This window comes from Monodelphis domestica, chromosome 1 (assembly GCF_027887165.1).
Source record: "Monodelphis domestica isolate mMonDom1 chromosome 1, mMonDom1.pri, whole genome shotgun sequence".
Lineage (NCBI taxonomy): Eukaryota > Metazoa > Chordata > Mammalia > Didelphimorphia > Didelphidae > Monodelphis > Monodelphis domestica.
Window position 1 is genome coordinate 58,119,862 of NC_077227.1, and position 18,493 is coordinate 58,138,354.

An 18,493-nucleotide genomic window follows, 5' to 3' on the forward strand; every position below is an offset into this window, starting at 1 on the left:
GAATGAAAGAGAGGATTAGAGAGAGGAGAGTGAGAGAGAGATAGAAAAAGGAGAGATGAGAAAGGAGAGAGAAAAAAGGAGAGAAAGGGAAAAGAGAGATAGAAGGGAGAAAGATAGAAAAAAAGGAAAGAGGAGAGAGAGAGAAGAGAAAAACAGAATAAAAGGAGAAAAAGAGAAAGGGGTAAAGGAGAAAGATAAAAAGAGAGGAGAGAGATAAAAAAGGAGAGAGAGAAGAGAGGGAGAGGGATGGAGAGAGAATGAGAGAAAAGAAAGGGGAGAGGGGAGTGGGGAAAGAGAGAGTAAAGAGAAAAAAAGAATGAAAGAGAGGATTAGAGAGAGGAGAGTGAGAGAGAGAAGAGAGAGATAGAAAAAGGAGAGATGAGAAAGGAGAGAGAAAAAAGGAGAGAAAGGGAGAAGAGAGATATAGAAAAGGGAGAAAGATAGAAAAAAGGAAAGAGAGGAGAGAAAAACATAGAATAAAAGGAGAAAAAGAGAAAGGGGTAAAGGAGAAAGATAAAAAGAGAGGAGAGAGATAAAAAAGGAGAGAGAGAGAAGAGAGGGAGAGGGATGGAGAGAGAATGAGAGAAGAGAAAGGGGAGAGGGGAGTGGGAAAAGAGAGAAAGAGTAAAGAGAAAAAAAGAATGAAAGAGAGGATTAGAGAGAGGAGAGTGAGAGAGAAGAGAGAGATAGAAAAAGGAGAGATGAGAAAGGAGAGAGAAAAAAAGAGAGGAAGGGAGAGGGAGAGAGAAGAAAACAGTTGCTTCCCTTCACTTATGAGCTGAGGCTGTCATTTGATAAATAACCTTTCATGAGCTCTGAAGTCCCAGAACAACACACAGGATCAGGTCCTTTTTGAGTGTATTGTTTTATTTATTTATTTTGTATGTGTTTTCTTTCCTTCTTCTTTTTTTTTTTAAACACAGGCTCTATTTCTGAAGCAATCACATCCCAGCTGGGAGAGCCAGTGGGAATCTAGGTGGAGAAACCAGGATGGGGGGCGGGGGGGGGGGGAGAAGGGAGTCTCTGAGGAGACAACACTTGCTTAATTTAAGCAATCTCAGGCTGCCAGAGTTCAAAAATTTCAGCTGACTTTAACTGTCACTAGCCGGAGCACCTTTCTCCCTAGGCAAGCCACAGTTGTTGGATTTCATCCTCCGCTGCCAGACGGTCTCTCTGCCTCTGCCGAGATGGCTGCCCAAGAACTGAGCATCTTTCCTCTCCGGATGGGATTTGAGGTGACAGCTCCTCACACTTTAGCGCTCCCATCACCTCGAGTGATGGGGATAGGAGTGGAAATGAAGAACAGCCTGCCCCCTCCCCCCCATCCTGCAAACTACAAATTTAGATTGACTGAGGTTCTCCTTAGGCCTCGAGACCCAACCTTCATGACAGAACAGGCCTGCTAGGAACTTTACAACTGCAGCGGGTCTTGTAATGATGTCTGGGGAGAATTTCTTCTTCTTTTTTTTTTTTTCAGGAGCAGGAGGAGAATACTACAAGTGATAGGAAATGATGTCAGCTTTAGTTAGGGCAGTAGACAGCCTTAGAATATACTTGGCATAATATGGCCTCGGTATCTCTGTCAGCATCTCTGTTTTCTGTCACCGTACACAATCCCGGGCCTGTCTGTACTCCTGACAATGTCTTTTCGGATCAGGCATTCGCCAGCTCTGAGACTGGCTCTGCTCACTACCACACAGCCTCCTTTGTTTGAAGTCTGCCCTTGTGTCATTAATGTTCTTGATGTCTATTTAAATCTGACGGTGAATGCAGTATCTGTTTTCCTGTCAAGAGATCATTGACAATATTAATACCTCATGTCCTTGCCTCATTTTCTAAGAGCTGACACCTAGCTGCCGTCTCCTGCATTCATCAAACGGCGCTCTCTCCCCAGGATGTCGAGAAGCAGTCTTGCTTCCAGGCCTGACGAAACAGGGCACACCTCAAAAAGGACTTTTATCAGAGATAGCCTGAAAAGAGGCCCTGGGAATGGGGTTAATAAACATTTCATGCCCCTCCAATTTAGAGTCCAGGCAAGGGGAGCCTCCAGCCCACATTCCGGGATGAGTCCTCCTTCCATTTGGCACATGATTACAGGAGATCCCAAATTGAAATTCATACCAGAGATCAGCTTGAAGAAAGTAATCATGTCTCTGTATGCTAAAGCGGCAACAGTGGTCATTTGGGAGGGAAGAAAAGGGATGGGGAGAGAGACGGAGAAAGGAAAGGAGAAGGGAAGAAGAAAGGGAGAGAGGAAGGAAAAAAGAGAAAGAGAAGGAGAAAGAGAAACAGAGAAGGAGAAAGAGAAGAAGGAAAGAGAGAGAGGGGAGGAGAAAGGAAGAGGAAGGAAAAGGAGGGAAGGAGAGAGGGAGAGAGGAAGGAAAAAAGAGAAAGAGAAGGAGAAAGAGAAACAGAGAAGGAGAAAGAGAGGAAGGAAAGAGAAAAGGGGAAAGAGAGAGGGGGAGGAGAAAGGAAGAGGAAGGAAAAGGAGGGAAGGAGAGAGGGAGAGAGGAAGGAAAAATAAAGTGGGAAGGAGAAAGAGGAAGAGGAGGGAAAGAGAAAAGGAGGGAAGGAGAAAGGGAAAAGAGAAGGGGAAGAGAGAAAAAAGGGAGGGAAGAAGGAGAAAGGGAGAGAGGAAGGAAAGAGAAAGAGGGAAGGAGAAATAGAGGAAGAAGAGGGAACAAGAAAAGGAGGAAAGGAGAAAGGGGGAGAAGAGAGAAAGAGATATGAAGGGAAAAGAGAAAGAGGGATAAAGTGAGAGAGAGAAAGAGAGAGATGCTCACAAGGATATTGTAACTCAGCCCTTTGTGGTTTTACTCAAGAGGACAAATGTGCTTTTTATGAAATATGACAACCTTATCCATTTCTTTTCATAAAAATTCATGCTGTCCCAATGCTGTACAAAGAAATTAACATCCTGCAGCCTTAGCTTTCTAGGTTCCTGAGTAGCTTATTTGAATCAATTATGTTGGAAGGAGTCTGGGTGAATTTTGAAAAGCATCTGAAATACCTCAGGTCTTGAGGCTGCAGGAAATACAAACTTTATTACAAAGCAGTATCTACTTCACAAAACCCTGTCCATGACAAGAAAGCCTTTTTTAAAAAAACAATTTAGAATGCAAGTCACTAAAAATGTTTATTCCATACATTTTATTACAAGTGTGGGCAGGGAGAAGGCTCAAATGGCACACAGAGAATGTGTCTCTATGGGGCAAGCAATTTTCTGAATATGAACCATTTCTGACAGTTACTTACAGTACATGGAAAATGTATAGTCATAATTGGCCCATGACTGGTCAGTAACTGGGTTTGCAGGCAGTTTGTGTTTGAAGAGAGCAGAGACAGATTTTCTTGTCTGCTAATCAATCATTGGCTTGGGGCACCTGAGACAGTGTAGACTTTATATCTCTGCTATCTTTGCAGGAGATCTGGGTTAAAAAAAAAAAAGGAATAATGATAGGAATTATCAGTTTGGCACTGAAATTGAGATTTCCCCCACCAAAATGTCCTTTCTTATGTCAAGGAGGTACGACACAGCCCTCTCTTCTTTCTGCTACCAAAGCCTCAAATTGCAAGTGCTCCACTCCTCCTCTGGAAGCTAACTTAATTCAGTGTAATCCCCAGTATTTACAGAGCTCAGCACTGAATGTTCTGCCTTGTCTACCAAGTGGAATCTCCCCACACCATGGGAAAGAATTAGGGGAGGACGGCCAAATCCAGACTCAGTGATTCCAGGTAGCAAAAACCTGTTGAAAATTCAGAACTTTGGGTCTGGCCACCATGTAGGAAGGGAGATCATGAGTTATGTAGCTGACCTCCAGAAACATCATCCCTAATGGAAAAAAGCTTTCATCAAAATTCATACTTGGCCATTTCACATATCACCTCTGGTGGAGACTGTGGGTTCTTGAATCTTCTGTTGGTAGATGACAGCCTCTGGTAGTCCCTTTCATGTAGGAAATGTTTTGGTATGAATCTGATGGTAGAATGTCTTATTTTGGGGGGGACCAACTCAACTCAGCTTAAAAGAGTTGATTCCCAAGCTAGTCCTTGAATGGTTAATTTTTTAGCAAAGTCAACTCTTAAAAACAATTGATGTAGCTAAGCATGGTGGCAAAGGACAGTAATCTGATTTGGGGGAATCTAAGGAGTATGAAAGAAGAGACTAAAAATCTTGTCAGTTGTACAAAGAAATTTGGGGAGCTCAGTGCTATTTCCTCTTAAATAAATAGAGATCTCATAAGAGAATGGTGTGAAATTATAGGTATTGAAGCATAAAAAATTAATTCTCTTAATTTTTTAAAGGAATATTTGGAGTTTTGGTAAGGGACAGGCTAAAGAGAGGGTTTTGAAAATAGAGAGTGAATTGGATTAAATGTGTGATTGGTAAGTATTCAATTTAGGGCCTCCCAAAATCACCATGTGTAGAATGACTACATTTAGAACCACAAGCTTTCTTTCACATTTATTTGATGATGCAAACAAAATACTTGTGTCATCAGCATTTGGTGGCCCATGTTCAAATATACCTTGGATGTCTGTGGATATCAGCTAACCACCATGGTTATATCTAAGACGCCAACTCTGATGATGAGCTTTCCATTCATTAATCCAGAATTCTTTCCAATATATAGATAAAAACATATCCACAGCTTCTCATCAAATGATAATAAAGATTTAATTTAATTCAATAAAAATTTATTAACTACTGTCTATGTGACATATGTAACATATGTCTATATGTCATTGAGGAGATGAAAGAAAGTAGCAAAATATTAGAGGCAAAAGAAAGTCCCTGCCCTCAGAGTAATTGGCATGTACTAGGTGTTTAATAAATGCTTTGTTGCTTGACAGTTATTGTGTATGTGGCATTTTCTCACAGCACAATGTAATCTCCTTAAGGGTAAGAACTGTTTCATTTTTGACTTTGTATAAGAAAGAAAGAAGAACATAGGACATAGGGAGAGAAAGAGGGAAGGGGGAGGAAAGAAGGAAGGAGAGAGGGAAGAGAGCAAGGAAGAGAGGGAAGAAGAAAGGAAGGAAGAAAGAAAGAAGGATGGAAGGAAGGAAGGAAAGAAAGAAGGAAGGAGAGAAGGAAGAAAGGACAGAAGGATGAAGGGAGAGAAGGTAGTAGGGAAGGACTGTTTCAAGATATTCCTATTTTTTAAAATTACATTTCATCAATAACATCACCATTAGGGACAGTTAGGTGGTACACTGAATGCAGCATCAGACGTGGAATCACCTTCATTCAAATCTGACGTCAGACATTTATTAGCTGAGTGACTCTGAGCAAGTCACTTAACCTCTGTCTGCCTCATTTACTTGAACTTAAAATGGAGATAAGAATAGCACCCCATCTCCTAGAATTGCTCTGATGACCACATGAGATAATAGTTTTTAAACTCTTGGCAGAGTGCCTGGCACAAAAATATGTGCTTAATAAAGGCTTGCTTCCTTTCTGCCTTTCTTACTCCATTTCTGGAATGACTCTGGTAGGTCTAGGAGCATTCTAACTGCCTTTAGGTAGGTGTTTCAAAAACTCTTTCAAAAGTGCCTGTCATATGGTAGGAGCTTAATAAGTGTTAATTGTCTGACTGATTAGCTGGAAAGGGAATAGACTTCTCAGCAACACTAGGAGAAATGGGTAGAATGAGTAGAGGTTTAAGCTTGAGGTAAGAAAAGTCTTGCTGACAACTAGAGCCATTCAGAAAGCATAACGGGCTATCTTAGGAAGTAATGGATTCCCTATCATGGTAGTCTCTAGGGAAAGGCTGGATGTCTGCTTGTTAGATGTGTTACAGAAGGAACTCTTGTTCAAGTGTGGGTTGACCCAAATGGACGCCAGTTTTCCTTGCCAATCTGAAATGCTGTGATGTCATAAAATGGCATGTGTGTATAGGGGAGGGGATCATCAGGGTTTATGCTGGTAAATGTTTAAAAAACAGTTCTCAAAAAAATAGCATGCTAGACACACTTTTAAGTTTAATCTGTATTTTTAACATTTTCTCTATCACTTTTTAAAATCTAGACAATCAATAAAATAATAAATTGAACCCTAATTTGTAGTGTTTGATGATTATAAGACCTAAATGCTCAGAATGAAAATTGAACAATCAAGAATCTATAGGATCTGGCTCCAGAACATGCCTGGAGAGTATTGTGTCTTTTTTGGGGGAGGGGGCACTTATCCTTCCTGCTATTTCATTGCAGTCTGTTGGTGTGGTGTTCATTCAGGATGCACAAAGACTATATATAACTCTATCCTTGGAAATTCAGATTGTATGTCTTGAAAGCTATATTTCTAGGTTGAGTGCAGGTTCATACATTTTGCAGCCACAAGACACCTTTATCTACTCTCTACAAAGTCAGAGAGGGGTTGCAATCTGCACTGGCTAACTTGTATCTACCAAATCATAGATCCTAGAAATATTATGAACAAAGACAATTTCTAGAGACCCACAGTGAGCATGCAAACCAAAGAAGAGAACGAAAACAGAGGGCAAGCCATTCCCAGGCACAGTGGCAGTTCTAAAGACGAGAAGATAGAGTACTTCCCTTCTGCTGCTTAATTCATTTCCTGCCAGCAGCTTGATGCGAGATCCCATTACACCCTGCTCCCTGCAGCTCCCACTCTACTCATTGCAGCACCTCTAATAATGTGTTTCCTTTTATTTGCAGGTGTTCTAGGAAGGTGTCACTATGTTTACTATGGGAAAAACTCCGAGGGCAACAGGTTTATCCGTGACGATCAGCTCTAAGGCTGAGACCAGCCTGGCTATCCCAATTTAACAAGAAAAAAGAAAGAAAAAGAAGAAAGAAAGAAAGAAAGAGAAAGAAAGAAAGAAAGAAAGAGAAAGAAAGAAAGAAAGAAAGAAAGAAAGAAAGAAAGAAAGAAAGAAAGAAAGAAAGAAAGAAAGAAAGAAAGAAAGAAAGAAAGAAAGAAAGAAAGAAAGAAAGAAGAAAAAAAGAAAAAAGAAAAAAAGAAAAAAGAAAAAAAGAAAGAAATTAGCCAACCCAACTTGCATTTGTTCTGTCAAGGAAGCCACCTTAGTCCTCTAGTACCTTCTGCTGACTTTGCCAGGCCTGTCAAGATCATCCTTCTGTCTTAGTCTGAGTCGTCACATAGAGATTGACATGATTGCCTTTAAGCAGGTCTCATCCACCAGCATGACAGACAGCTGCAGCCAGGCATTGGGGCTGACAGGATGAACACCATGATAGATTGCCTGGTCCATCCACAACTCGCTGGGGAGCAGAGGTCACACCTGGGGCCCCCGTGAGCATGCTCAGTTAGCTTTTGCCAGTCAGAGACTCCTGTCTTCAGCTTGCCTGTTGAGTGGGAGCTGTGTGGAATATCCAGATGGTTTTTAAAACATAAAAATGGTTCTGATTGTGGGGAAGGGCAGGGAGGTCTCAATCACCATCTATTTTTCTACAAGTTAGACTTCCACATTTTGCACATGTATACATTTAGAGCCACATTCCACATCCTCCTCCCAACCCCCCAAAGCATCTTTATCATGAATAGAGCTTCAAGGTCTCTCATTCCTCTGAGGAAGGATATTTGTTGTCAGGGATATTTCGTGACTTGCTTCCAAATGATACAAAATCCTGATTTCAGTAAATATTTTTCCCTCAAGTCCAGAAACAGAATCAATGGATTCTGGATTAGCAAAGGACTCTTGAATCCCAGATTTAGACTTTGTTCCCTCTCCAGAACCTGACCTTACCATGGATATTTTGGTATTTTCAGTTTGGTGACAGGCCTGTTTCTTTCATCATCTATACTTTAAAACTTGCCTCTCTTCACAGTTAGGCTAGTGTATTTCTCATCTGATATTGTCTAGATAAAATTACAAGACTTGCCTTTACTTTACCAATTTGCAAAATTTTTTTTGTCACTTAAGAGATAAGGAGTAGAAAAACAGATCAGAAGATTTAAAAAAATTGAATAAAGAAGAAAAATGCCCTCCCACCCCCAAGCCTCTCAGAAAAGAGAGCCCTGGTTTCTTTATAAGATCTAGATCCCTTGAATATCATGTCCAGGGGAATTATTGGCTATGAGATCAGTAATGTATGAGTTGGGGCAGTATCTTTAAGTAGCCATGATAGTTTTCTAATAATGATATCACCTGGGACAAATGATGATGAGATTTATATAAAACCCATTGAAATATCCACTTGGAAGATAATTAAGAAAATAGTTGATGGATACTGTCTCCTCCCCCCCCATTTAAATTCCTACTAAGTGCTTAGCATTCTGTGGTTTACAAAAAGGAAAAGAGTTCCCTGCATATGGATTCAACATAATCACAACAAATAAATTGCCCTTAGAACAGCAAGCTTGGGGGTAAAGTGTAGATGTTGATGACACAATCTTCACTCATTAATTACTTAGACAAATTTGTAATACAGTCTTTGAGGCCAGAAGAATTAGAGGTGTTCCGTTTTTGGATTTTTCTTTTGAGCAATAAATAATGGAAAAGAAGACACCTTTCTCTCTAATCTAAACAATAGCTCTAGAGGTAATGCCTTGAGTTAGTTGCATTTGAACCCCACCCTAGCTCTTTGCTGAGAAACATCAACACATGTTTTGTCCACAGCATATTATGGGCAGCACGAGTTCTGAGCAGGGGCAGCAAGACTAGTCCAATGTCATATCCAATCTGGCCACACATATATCCTCGTCTTTATAAAAGGTTTTAACCCTGCCTCAAACAATAAAAAGGCACTTGAGAACTGACCACAGAATTTTTCCATCTTTATTTTTCTTCCTTGTTTACTTTTCTTAATGTCAGAACCATTTGTATCAAGCTCAGGAATGTCTCCCTCAATGCGAGCTTTGGAAGCACAAATATTTTCAGAATGAGCTGTGCACCACATTCGTGCCTCTCCCTGTGTGGTGTTTATTCCCTCCCTCCTCCCTTCCAAAATGGCATATTAACTTGAATTAAGATTAGCTTAATTATAATTTCTGAAAAGGTCATCCCCTCCCATCTATTCTTCTTTATGGACAAGACTCAGTAAGGTTGGCTCTTGTGTTCAAAGGGATAATGGTGATGAATTCACCGACATTGTTAATGGCCGTGTCAGTTCCCTGAACATCATTTGCTCAAGGTTGAACCTCAGGCTTCAGTATGACCTGTCAGCAATAATGCTAGTTGGTCATATGATCCCCGAGGGGTTTTCCTAATTCTGCATTTTCCAAGTAGGTAGGGAAACAGTAGGGATATAAAGTCTGTATAATTTCCCTATGCTCCAATGATCAACTCTGGCAAAGTCCTCTTCTTCCTCCATTGGGAAGGGTTTCCCTTCCTTTACCCTCTTCTAGACTCCTCGTTGCCTGCTATGCTGAAGGTTTTCTTCACGAAAAATTATGTCCCCTAGACTATTTGAACCCCAAGAGCCTGCTCTGACTTTAGGGACAGAAAAAGGCCAGGGACTCTAGCAAGGCAAAGAGAAGGCTGAGTCTCCCAATGCCTCAGGGAATATTAGTGCAACTAAGCTGTTTTCTGAGCAACATAATTTTATAGGACAATTTGTTCCTTGAGAAATTATGCTTTGGATTGTAGGAATCTTATTAAAAGTACAACTATTGCAATCACTTACATTTACTCTTACCAGCCTTGCTCATAAAGTCTCCATCTGTGTGTTTCTTTAAATAGATACACATTAGAAGAGATTATCTCTGGATGGGCTATGTCTCTGGGTGCTGTATGTTTTCATGTATTCATGTGTACCAAAGAATAAAAGAAAAGCAAACCACAAACCACAGTTTCTGGATGAAAGCCTTTTTTTTCCTTCTCCTAGCAGAGTTGTATCTCACACATTTTCGAGGGGAAATATTTCTCTTGGTGTTACTAGGAAAAACACTACACTGTCTTTTTTGTCTTTGTTAATATGTGGATGGAAAACTAGAAGTAATGAGATCTTTGGATTGAAAGAATTATGATTATCATTACTTTTTTTCTGACAGCATCTATCCTTGTTGGTTCTTTGTCACTGGCTGGGGGATGGGTTGAGGTAGGATGGGGTTAACATGATGGAATGGATAGAAAGCTTGGAGTTTGGTCCTGCCTCTACTACTAACTAGCTATAGCACTTAGAGCAAATAAATTCCTTTCTCTGGGTCTCATTCCTTCATCTGTATTAGGGTAAGACCAGACCAAAGGAACTCTAAATTCCCCATAATGCTATGATTATGAGAAAATGAATTCCTGTTGAAAATCCCATCCATATCTCCTGACCATTTTACCTCATTCCAATCTGACATTGCTTAATTGTTATTCAAATCTTTCAGAAGGTCTTAATTTTAGAGCTGGAAGGTTCTTAGAAGCCATCTACACCAATCCCAACCCCCCATTCCCGTATTTTATAAATGACACAACTGAAGCTCAGAGCAGTTTAATGACTTGCCCAAGGGTTGGATAGCTAGTTAGTGGCAGATGAGATTTGAACCTAGAACCTCTGACCCCAGATTCAATGACCTTTTCATTGCACCCAAGAATAAAAGATGGAAGCAAGAAATACATATGGTTTTAGCCCTTGAAGAGTGATTTAATACCCTTCCTCGAATATAATTTTCTTTCACAAAGATCTAACTGCCCTAAAGAAAAATTATTGTGAATGCTAGTGTTAGACCTCTTCCCTATAGAGCAACTGGGTCAATGACCCATGCAGTGGTCGAGAAGATCCTATTGCCTGTTGTTGTTGAATCATTTTAGTTGTGTCTGACTCGTCATAACCCCATTTCCTACCCCAGCTCATCTTATAGATAATGAACTTGAGGCAAACAGGGTGAAGTGATTTGCCCAGGGTCATACAGCTAGTAAGTGTCTGAGACCAGATTTGAACTCAGAAAGATAAGTCTTCTTAACTCCATGACCAATGCTCTATGACCACCTTATTACCTAGAGATAGAGCAAATAGGTACTGAGACAACATTATTTTTAAGTGGCACCTCTAATATCATATAATCTCTTCCAAGAACTTGCCCTGATATTCCTCAATTAATCAGCAAATAGGGATAAAAAGGCAAGCACACAACAGGTTCTGCCCTCAAAGAGCTGACATTCTAACCAGAGAAACAAAAGGAATATCTATGTCTATGCACAAGGTAAAATTTAGGGGTTGAGACTAGCATTTGGGTAATACTATAAAGATCTACTATAGAAGGTTGCATTTGAGTTGAGATTTGAAGGAAGAAGACATCTAGGTGGGAAAATGCTGGGCATGTAATCAGGAAGACTAATCCTGAATTCAAATTTGGCCTTACTAGCTGTATGACCCTAGGAAAGTCACTTGACCTTGCTTGCCTCAGTTTCCTGATCTGTAAAATGAGATGTAGAAACTAATGGCAAACTACTCCAGTACCTTTGCCAAGAAAACCCCAAACAGAATTATGAAGAGAAGGATATACCTGAAAATGACTGGATAACAAGAAAAGGAGTTTAAGGGATAGAGGCAAGGAGGGATCATGTTCTAGTTACTGGAGATAGACTGTACAAAATCAGGGAGGTAGAAAACGGGATTTTGTATTTTGGGACTAGCAATTAAAATTATTATGAGCAATAGATCCATAGAATTAATCCTCTAGATTATGGAATTGTAATTTTCAAAATATACCACCTTTGGGCAAGTCTTTAAAATCTTTAGGAAATATTTTGTTTATAAATATATCTATATATATGTATATAGATATATTTATAAAGAGGAGAGAGAGAGAGAGAGAGAGAGAGAGAGAGAGAGAGAGAGAGAGAGAGAGAGAGAGAGAGCTGGTAGCACAGGGGATGATTGAGTGTGGAGCCTGGAATGAGGAAAACTTGAGTACAAATCTATCCTGTTATTCCTTACTAGCCGTGTGACCCTGAGCAGGTAACTTAACCTTTGTCTTTCTTGATTTCCTCAACTATAAAAGAGGAAAATAATAGTATCCCCTCAGGATTTTTGTGAGGATCAAATGAGATAGTATTTTAAAGTTTTTTTTTTTTAAATCTTACAGCACTATTATATATGTGTTTTAATTATCAGAGCTATATTTTATGAAGATTAATATGATTATAAGATAAACTAGATATGAGAGTGATTAGAGGAGAAGAGTTGTGAATTAATGTAATATTACAAGGGATAATGAAAGCCTGATCCAGAATTGGCATTTGGAATCAAAAGAAAAGATTCAGGGATTTCAAGGAATAGAGTAAGGGAGAGAAATGGTAAGTCTTAGCAGCTATTTGGAGAGAGCTGAGAAAAAGAAAAAAATCAAAAATGATTTGAAGTTTCCAAGAATAAGTAACTGAGAAGTTGATAATAGATAGTGGTATCATTTAAAGAAATTATCAAGTCAGGAACAGGTACCAGGGGAAGATTTATAAAATCAATTTTGGACAGGTTGAGTTTTAGGCACTATTATGATATCCAGGTAGAGCTATCCAGGAAACAATTAGAAATGCTGGTTCAGATTTTAAGAAGTAGGGAGGAGGGAGTAAGAGAGACAGAGACAGGGAGCTTTTAATTAAAGTTTCTAGACTAGACAGGACCATCAAGGGAAAATCTGGAAAGAGAACTTTGGGAGATGCTCCCATCAGAATGTAAGTTCCTACTGAGTAGGGATTGTTTCCTTATTGGTATCTGGCACATAATGGGTGCAATGGTCTTTTATTTAGGAGACAGAAGGACCATTAAAAGGGATAAAGAAAGGAATGTTTGGAGAAAATATGAGTGTCTAAAATGATAATGTAGTGAGTGGGTAGTTTCTTCTTATTTCTGATATTTTTCTGAGCAGGGATAAGCTTATGTTGACAGAATCAATTCATTGACAGAGTGTGAATTTCCTTTGTCCTGAGTCATCATTGTCCAACTAATGAGATTTTTGTTCTGGTTTTAAGGATGTTCTGGTTTTGAGCTTGGACTTTAAAAAGCTATACACATTCCGGAGAGTGGTGAACTGGGGATACACTTGAGAGAAGAAGAGCTAAATACAGACTTGAACTTCATTTCCTCTTCCCTTCCTGGAGAACTGCATGGTCACAGAGTCCCTCTAAAACACTGGATAAAGAGCTCATAAGTGAAGAAGTCATTGTACCTATATAGAATTCTTGAATCAAGGAGACAGAACATAAAAGAAAGTAAGAATATAAGGCATTGAGATGAACTGACTGATTATGGTCTTGGGTATAGGAATTTCAGGGCAGCTTGGTAGCCCAGTGAATGGAGGTCCAGGTCTAGAGTTAAGAAGACTTTTCTTCCTGAGTTCAAATCCAACCTCAGACATTTACTAGCGGTGTGACTAGGCAAAAATCACTCTACCTTATTTGTCTCAGTTTCCTTGTCTGTAAAATGAGCCGGAGAAGGAAATAGCAAGTGATTCCAATATTTTTGCCAAGGAACCCCCAAATGGGGTGATGAAGAACCAGGTCTGAGTAAACAACAAGAACTTTGTGGTTTTTCTTCCTTTATTTTTAATTAAGTGAAGTCCATACAATGATTTGTTAGCCTTAGTGCTTGCATGGGAACTGATTCTGTCTTTCTATTTCTCTGTCTCTGTCTCTCTCTCTTTTATGCTTTCTGTGCTTGTGTCTATCTGTCTCTTTCCAGTTCTCTCCTATTTCTCTGGCTCTTCTCTCACTCCACATTTTAATTTATTTCTAGGGGAGACCTCTACATCAGCTAAAGCCATTTTAGAAAGATGTCTCTAAGTCTTAACATAATCCAAGTACTTTCAGAACTGAGGCAAAAGACCATGGAGTGCAACAATAACAAAAGTTTATATTTATATAGCTCTTGGAAATTTGTAAAGCATGGTTGTAGTCACAATCCTCAGAGGTAGTTGGGGCAAGTGTAATTCCTAATTTACACATAAGGAAACTTGCAGATATTGAATAAACTGTTAATGAGGTTAATGAGAGACTTTAAAAGATCCCAGATATAGCAAGTGATAGAGCTACAACTCAAAATAATGAAAATAAAGGTAAGAAAAAACTACAAAATTCAGGAGTGATCAATGAAGTCAAATGTAATAGAGACTAAAGAATGAGGAAATCCTTGCATAGGATGATCAGGAAGTGATCTTTGACCATTGAAAGACTTTGTAAGGGAATCATAGGAACAGAAGCCGAATTGCTAGGCATTGGAGAATGAATGAGCATTGAGGAAATGAAGGCAATGGGGATTAGAGAGCTTAACAGAGGCAAATATGAATTGAGAGGACTGCATTGTGTTAGGGCAGCATTTTTGTTCATTTTTATTTTAGCATATTTATAAAATATTTTATATACTAATATATTTAAATTTTTATTATATTTTATTATTTTATTAGGGTAAGATGGCCCATGTCAGTAAGAAAAATACTTTGCAGATTATCCAAAATCCTTTGCTTCTAACAGCACACATGACACAAAACACACAACTTCTCAACCAGAGTGTGCACCTCTTTTGACAATATACTCTATCTAAACAATAAATGCCTGATTCAGAAATAAAACAGAAGTAGGTGGCCCCTGTGGTATGGAGAAAAGATCACTGACTTGAGAAGCAAAGCTCCTGAATTCAAATGCCACCTTTGATGCTTGCTGGCTCTGTGTGACCTTTCAAATATAACTAAACCTTCCTCCACCTCAATTTCCCCATTTATAAAGGTTTTCTTTGGATCGTCTCTGGGGTCTTTTGCAACTCTAGAGCTGTGAACTTAAATACATTATCTAAAGATTAGCACTTATAAGGATAACTTGTGAGCTTTATGGGATATTCCCTCAAAACACAAAGGACTCCCTAGAAAACACCAAGAGGCACACACTAGTCAAATATTATTTAGTGAGTTCTCATAGTTAAGGTCACTCAGTGAATTAGGACTTCAACCAATTGGTTATTTAATTGTTTTTGTCTTATTTATTTTTGTAAAACTTAATTATATAAAACCCCTTTTATTGCCCCAGATATCATCTAGTTTATTTTTACTGGAAACAATATCACTATAAACTGGATCATGAGCTATGCTATGACTTGGCCTCTCAGAGTTTATGTTCTAAAGTTATTCTAGCTCATGAATGCCACATGGTATAGTGGCGAATGCCCTGGGCTAGGATTCAGGAAACCTAAGTCCAGTCTTTGGACTTCTATTAACTTGCTATGGTGCCTTTGACAAGGTATTTTATCTCTGTGAGTTTCATGTTCCTGAATTATTAAGTTCAGATATTGGAAGTGATTTTTCTCTAAAGTTCATTTCACCTCCTCTACAAAAGCATATTATGTATTAGATCGTATCAAATGAGTTCCTATGTTCATTAGGAGAATGATATATGTCAACAGTTCAGAAAGGAATCGCAGTTCCTTGGGAAGTAAAACCATCCAAAATGAATTAACTCCCAAGTTAGAATTGGGAATGAACTATAGGAACCCAGGGCATAGGCTAGGGTCAAAAGACAGAACCATTCACCAATGATTATATAGTCAAAAGATATGAACACAGAAATGATTCTCAAAAGAAAAATTATAAGCCATTAGAAATCATATAAGAGATTATTCCACATCACAAATAATAGAAATACAAAGCAAAACATTTGATGTTTCATACTACACATCCCCAAACTGGTAAAACTGTAGCTAGATGCTACAGTTATGAGCAGTTAGAGCTAAATTATGAGGAACATTTGGAAGGAAAATCATATGGACATACTGTTAGTAAAGCTGTGGTTTGGTTAGAGTTACCCTGGAATATATTTTTGAATTCTATTTTTTTAATTATCTAAAATGGAGGGCAGCTGGGTGGCTCAATGGATAGACCATCAGGCCTAGAGATGGGATGTCCTGTGTTCAAATCTGGCCTCAGGGACTTTCTAGTTGTGTGACCCTGGGCAAGTCACTTAAACCTTCCCCCCATCTACCCCTTACCACTCTTCTGCCTTGGAACCAATACATAGTATTGAAAGTAAGGGATTAAAAATGTATCTAAAACATCCATAAATACCCATTGACTCAGACCTCCCTGTTAGATATGTACCCCAAAAGAGCTTAAATAAAGAAAATACAGTCCCATATATGATAAAATATTTAAAATATATTACACTGAGAAAAAAAGAGCCAATCATAAGTATAGCATCCCAAGGGGGAAATGCTTAAATATATTGTGGTGCATGAATATAATGAAGTGCTACAAGCAATTGTGAATATGAAAAATTCAAAGAAACCTGTGAAGACTTATATGAATTGATGCAAAGTGTAGTAAGTATAACCAAGAAGACAATTTTCATGGTTAATGCAAGAATATAAATGGAAAGAAAACAATTTCTTACCCCTCAATGAAGAGGCATATACTAATCAAGCTTCATTCCAGAAACAAAACAATGTGTCTCATTTACTTGAATAGATGGGGAATTGTGATTGTGGAATTTTGCATATGTTATCAAATAAAGTTGATATATTACAGTTTATTGGAATGCTTCTCCCCCATTCCCTCCCCTTCTTTCTTTTTTGTTCTTTCTTATGAGAGCTTTTTGGAAATGGGATGGGGTAGGTGTATGTTGAAAAAAGGAAGATGGTGTCAAAATTAAGTTATCAGTAAAATATTTTTACTACAGTGTATGATTTTACAATTCAAATAGGGGAATTAACATTGCCAATGCAGTCACTTTGGGAGGCTATAAGCTATTTCAGTAATGGAATCTTAAACAAATTTTTGTGACCCTAATTTTGAAACTGCCTTAAGGATGAGTTTACAAGCCTCAGAAGCAAATTCTCATTGTTTTTTTTTTATTGTTCATACTTAGTTTTGAACAAGGGGAGTACTTGTTATCTATTGTGATCAACCATCTTATTCACTAGTCTTGGCTCTAAAAAACTTCTGGCTCTTTCCAAACATCAAATCCACATGCAGAAAATGAGGATTACCTATCATTAAGTACAATTAAAATAATGGAACATAGTATTTTTTAAAGACTTTCCCAAAAGCGGAGTTCCAAAAATATTTTGAGAAAGGGTAGCATTGTTGGAATAAATCTTCCCAAGGGTTACTTTAAAGGATACAATGTTCCACATTCAGAAGAACTGTGGGAATAGAAACACAGAAGAAAAACAACTGCTTGATCACATGGTCCAATGGAGATATGATTGGGGATGGAGACTCTAAGTGATCACCCTAGTGCAATTATCAATAATATGGAAATAGGTCTTGATCCAGGACACATGTAAACTCAGTGGAATTACTTGTCGGCTATGGGAGGGGGGTGGGGTGAGGAGAGGGAAAGAGCATGAATGATGTAACCATGGAAAAATATTCTAAATTAATTAAATAAAATTTTTTCAAATGAAGGATATAGTGTTTGTATACCTGAGTTTGGGAAATGTGAATTAAAAAAAAGTCATCCACTTCTAGTTCCTGGAAGAGTCTGTTTTGTCAGCTTCAGGATAGTTTAACATCAAAAGCACTTGGATGAAACTTCCTCATCAGCTATGTTCTCACTTTGTCTAAACTATCAATTGTATCTATTTTCATTTACTTTTCTATCTGTATGGTATAATTGCAAAATAATTTTTCCCATCCTCTCTTAAACCACATTATTCCCATCTATTTCATTCAATGCTGAAATAACCAGGTTTCACCATGATTTGGTTCTGTTTTTACTAGAAGTTTAATTGTTAGCTGTGAGCTGACACTTATCTATGATGGCCTCCTGATTTCTTGGCCTCTTCCTCACTTAACTATTGGATTCATTTCTCAGGGGTTTTTAGCTCTTTTCTCCTCAGGACACTATTTTCCCTTCCGTGAAGCTTGGCAGAAACTGAAAAAGGGAAAAGATTAGGGCCACTCACTGTCTCTGAACATCAGCAGTGTGAATTCCCACAACCATCTTTGTTCCAATCAAAAGAAAGTAATTTTCCCCCCACAAAAGAGAGCTGTGTGTACACAGGTAAGTCACCTAGCCTCTTTGTGCACTCCTTTTCTCATCTGCAAAATAAAGGGGATAGACTATGTAATCACTAAATTCCTTTCTCATTTTGAATCTTATGATTCCTCTATCTCCCATCTGGTATCTAGTTGCCAGGTGTTTATTGATTAATTTGCATTGAATGGTCCCTTAGCAACTATCACTAATGCAAGATTACATACAAAACTGCTTTCGAATAAGAGTCAGCTTATGGTGTATCTTCTTTTCTTTAAGATCTTGAAGTCACAAATCCATATTAAAATGAAACTTCTAAAACATTTTAAAAGAACATGCCACCCCCCCCATATAGATATAAAGTAATTTTTCCCCTCTAGGATCAAGCAGCCAAATGTCTGGTAATCTGCTCCAATTTCCATGAGGTGATGTTGGGTAAGATCTTTTACAATATTAATATACCACAGGTAAAGTGTAAACACTCATTAATACCTTCAGTGGGGCAGAATAAAGTAACACATTTGGGAAAGTGTTGTCAAGACTAAATATTTTATTATATTTCAGATCTGAAAGGAATCTTAAGGATCATTTATTTCAACCCTCTCATTTGACAATGA

At 38.4% G+C, this 18,493-nt stretch overlaps 1 protein-coding gene across 1 annotated transcript in view; it reads left to right on the forward strand.

The window, feature by feature from the left end:
• Positions 1 to 9,772, forward strand: part of LRMDA (leucine rich melanocyte differentiation associated) — a 645,209-nt gene extending 635,437 nt beyond the window's left edge. Inside the window, exon 7 of the mRNA XM_056815370.1 lies at positions 6,682 to 9,772. Within this exon, the coding sequence (XP_056671348.1) occupies positions 6,682 to 6,761 (80 nt within the window). The 3' untranslated portion in view covers positions 6,762 to 9,772. The remainder of the gene's footprint in view (positions 1 to 6,681) is intronic.
• The last annotated feature ends 8,721 nt before the right edge of the window (positions 9,773 to 18,493 follow it).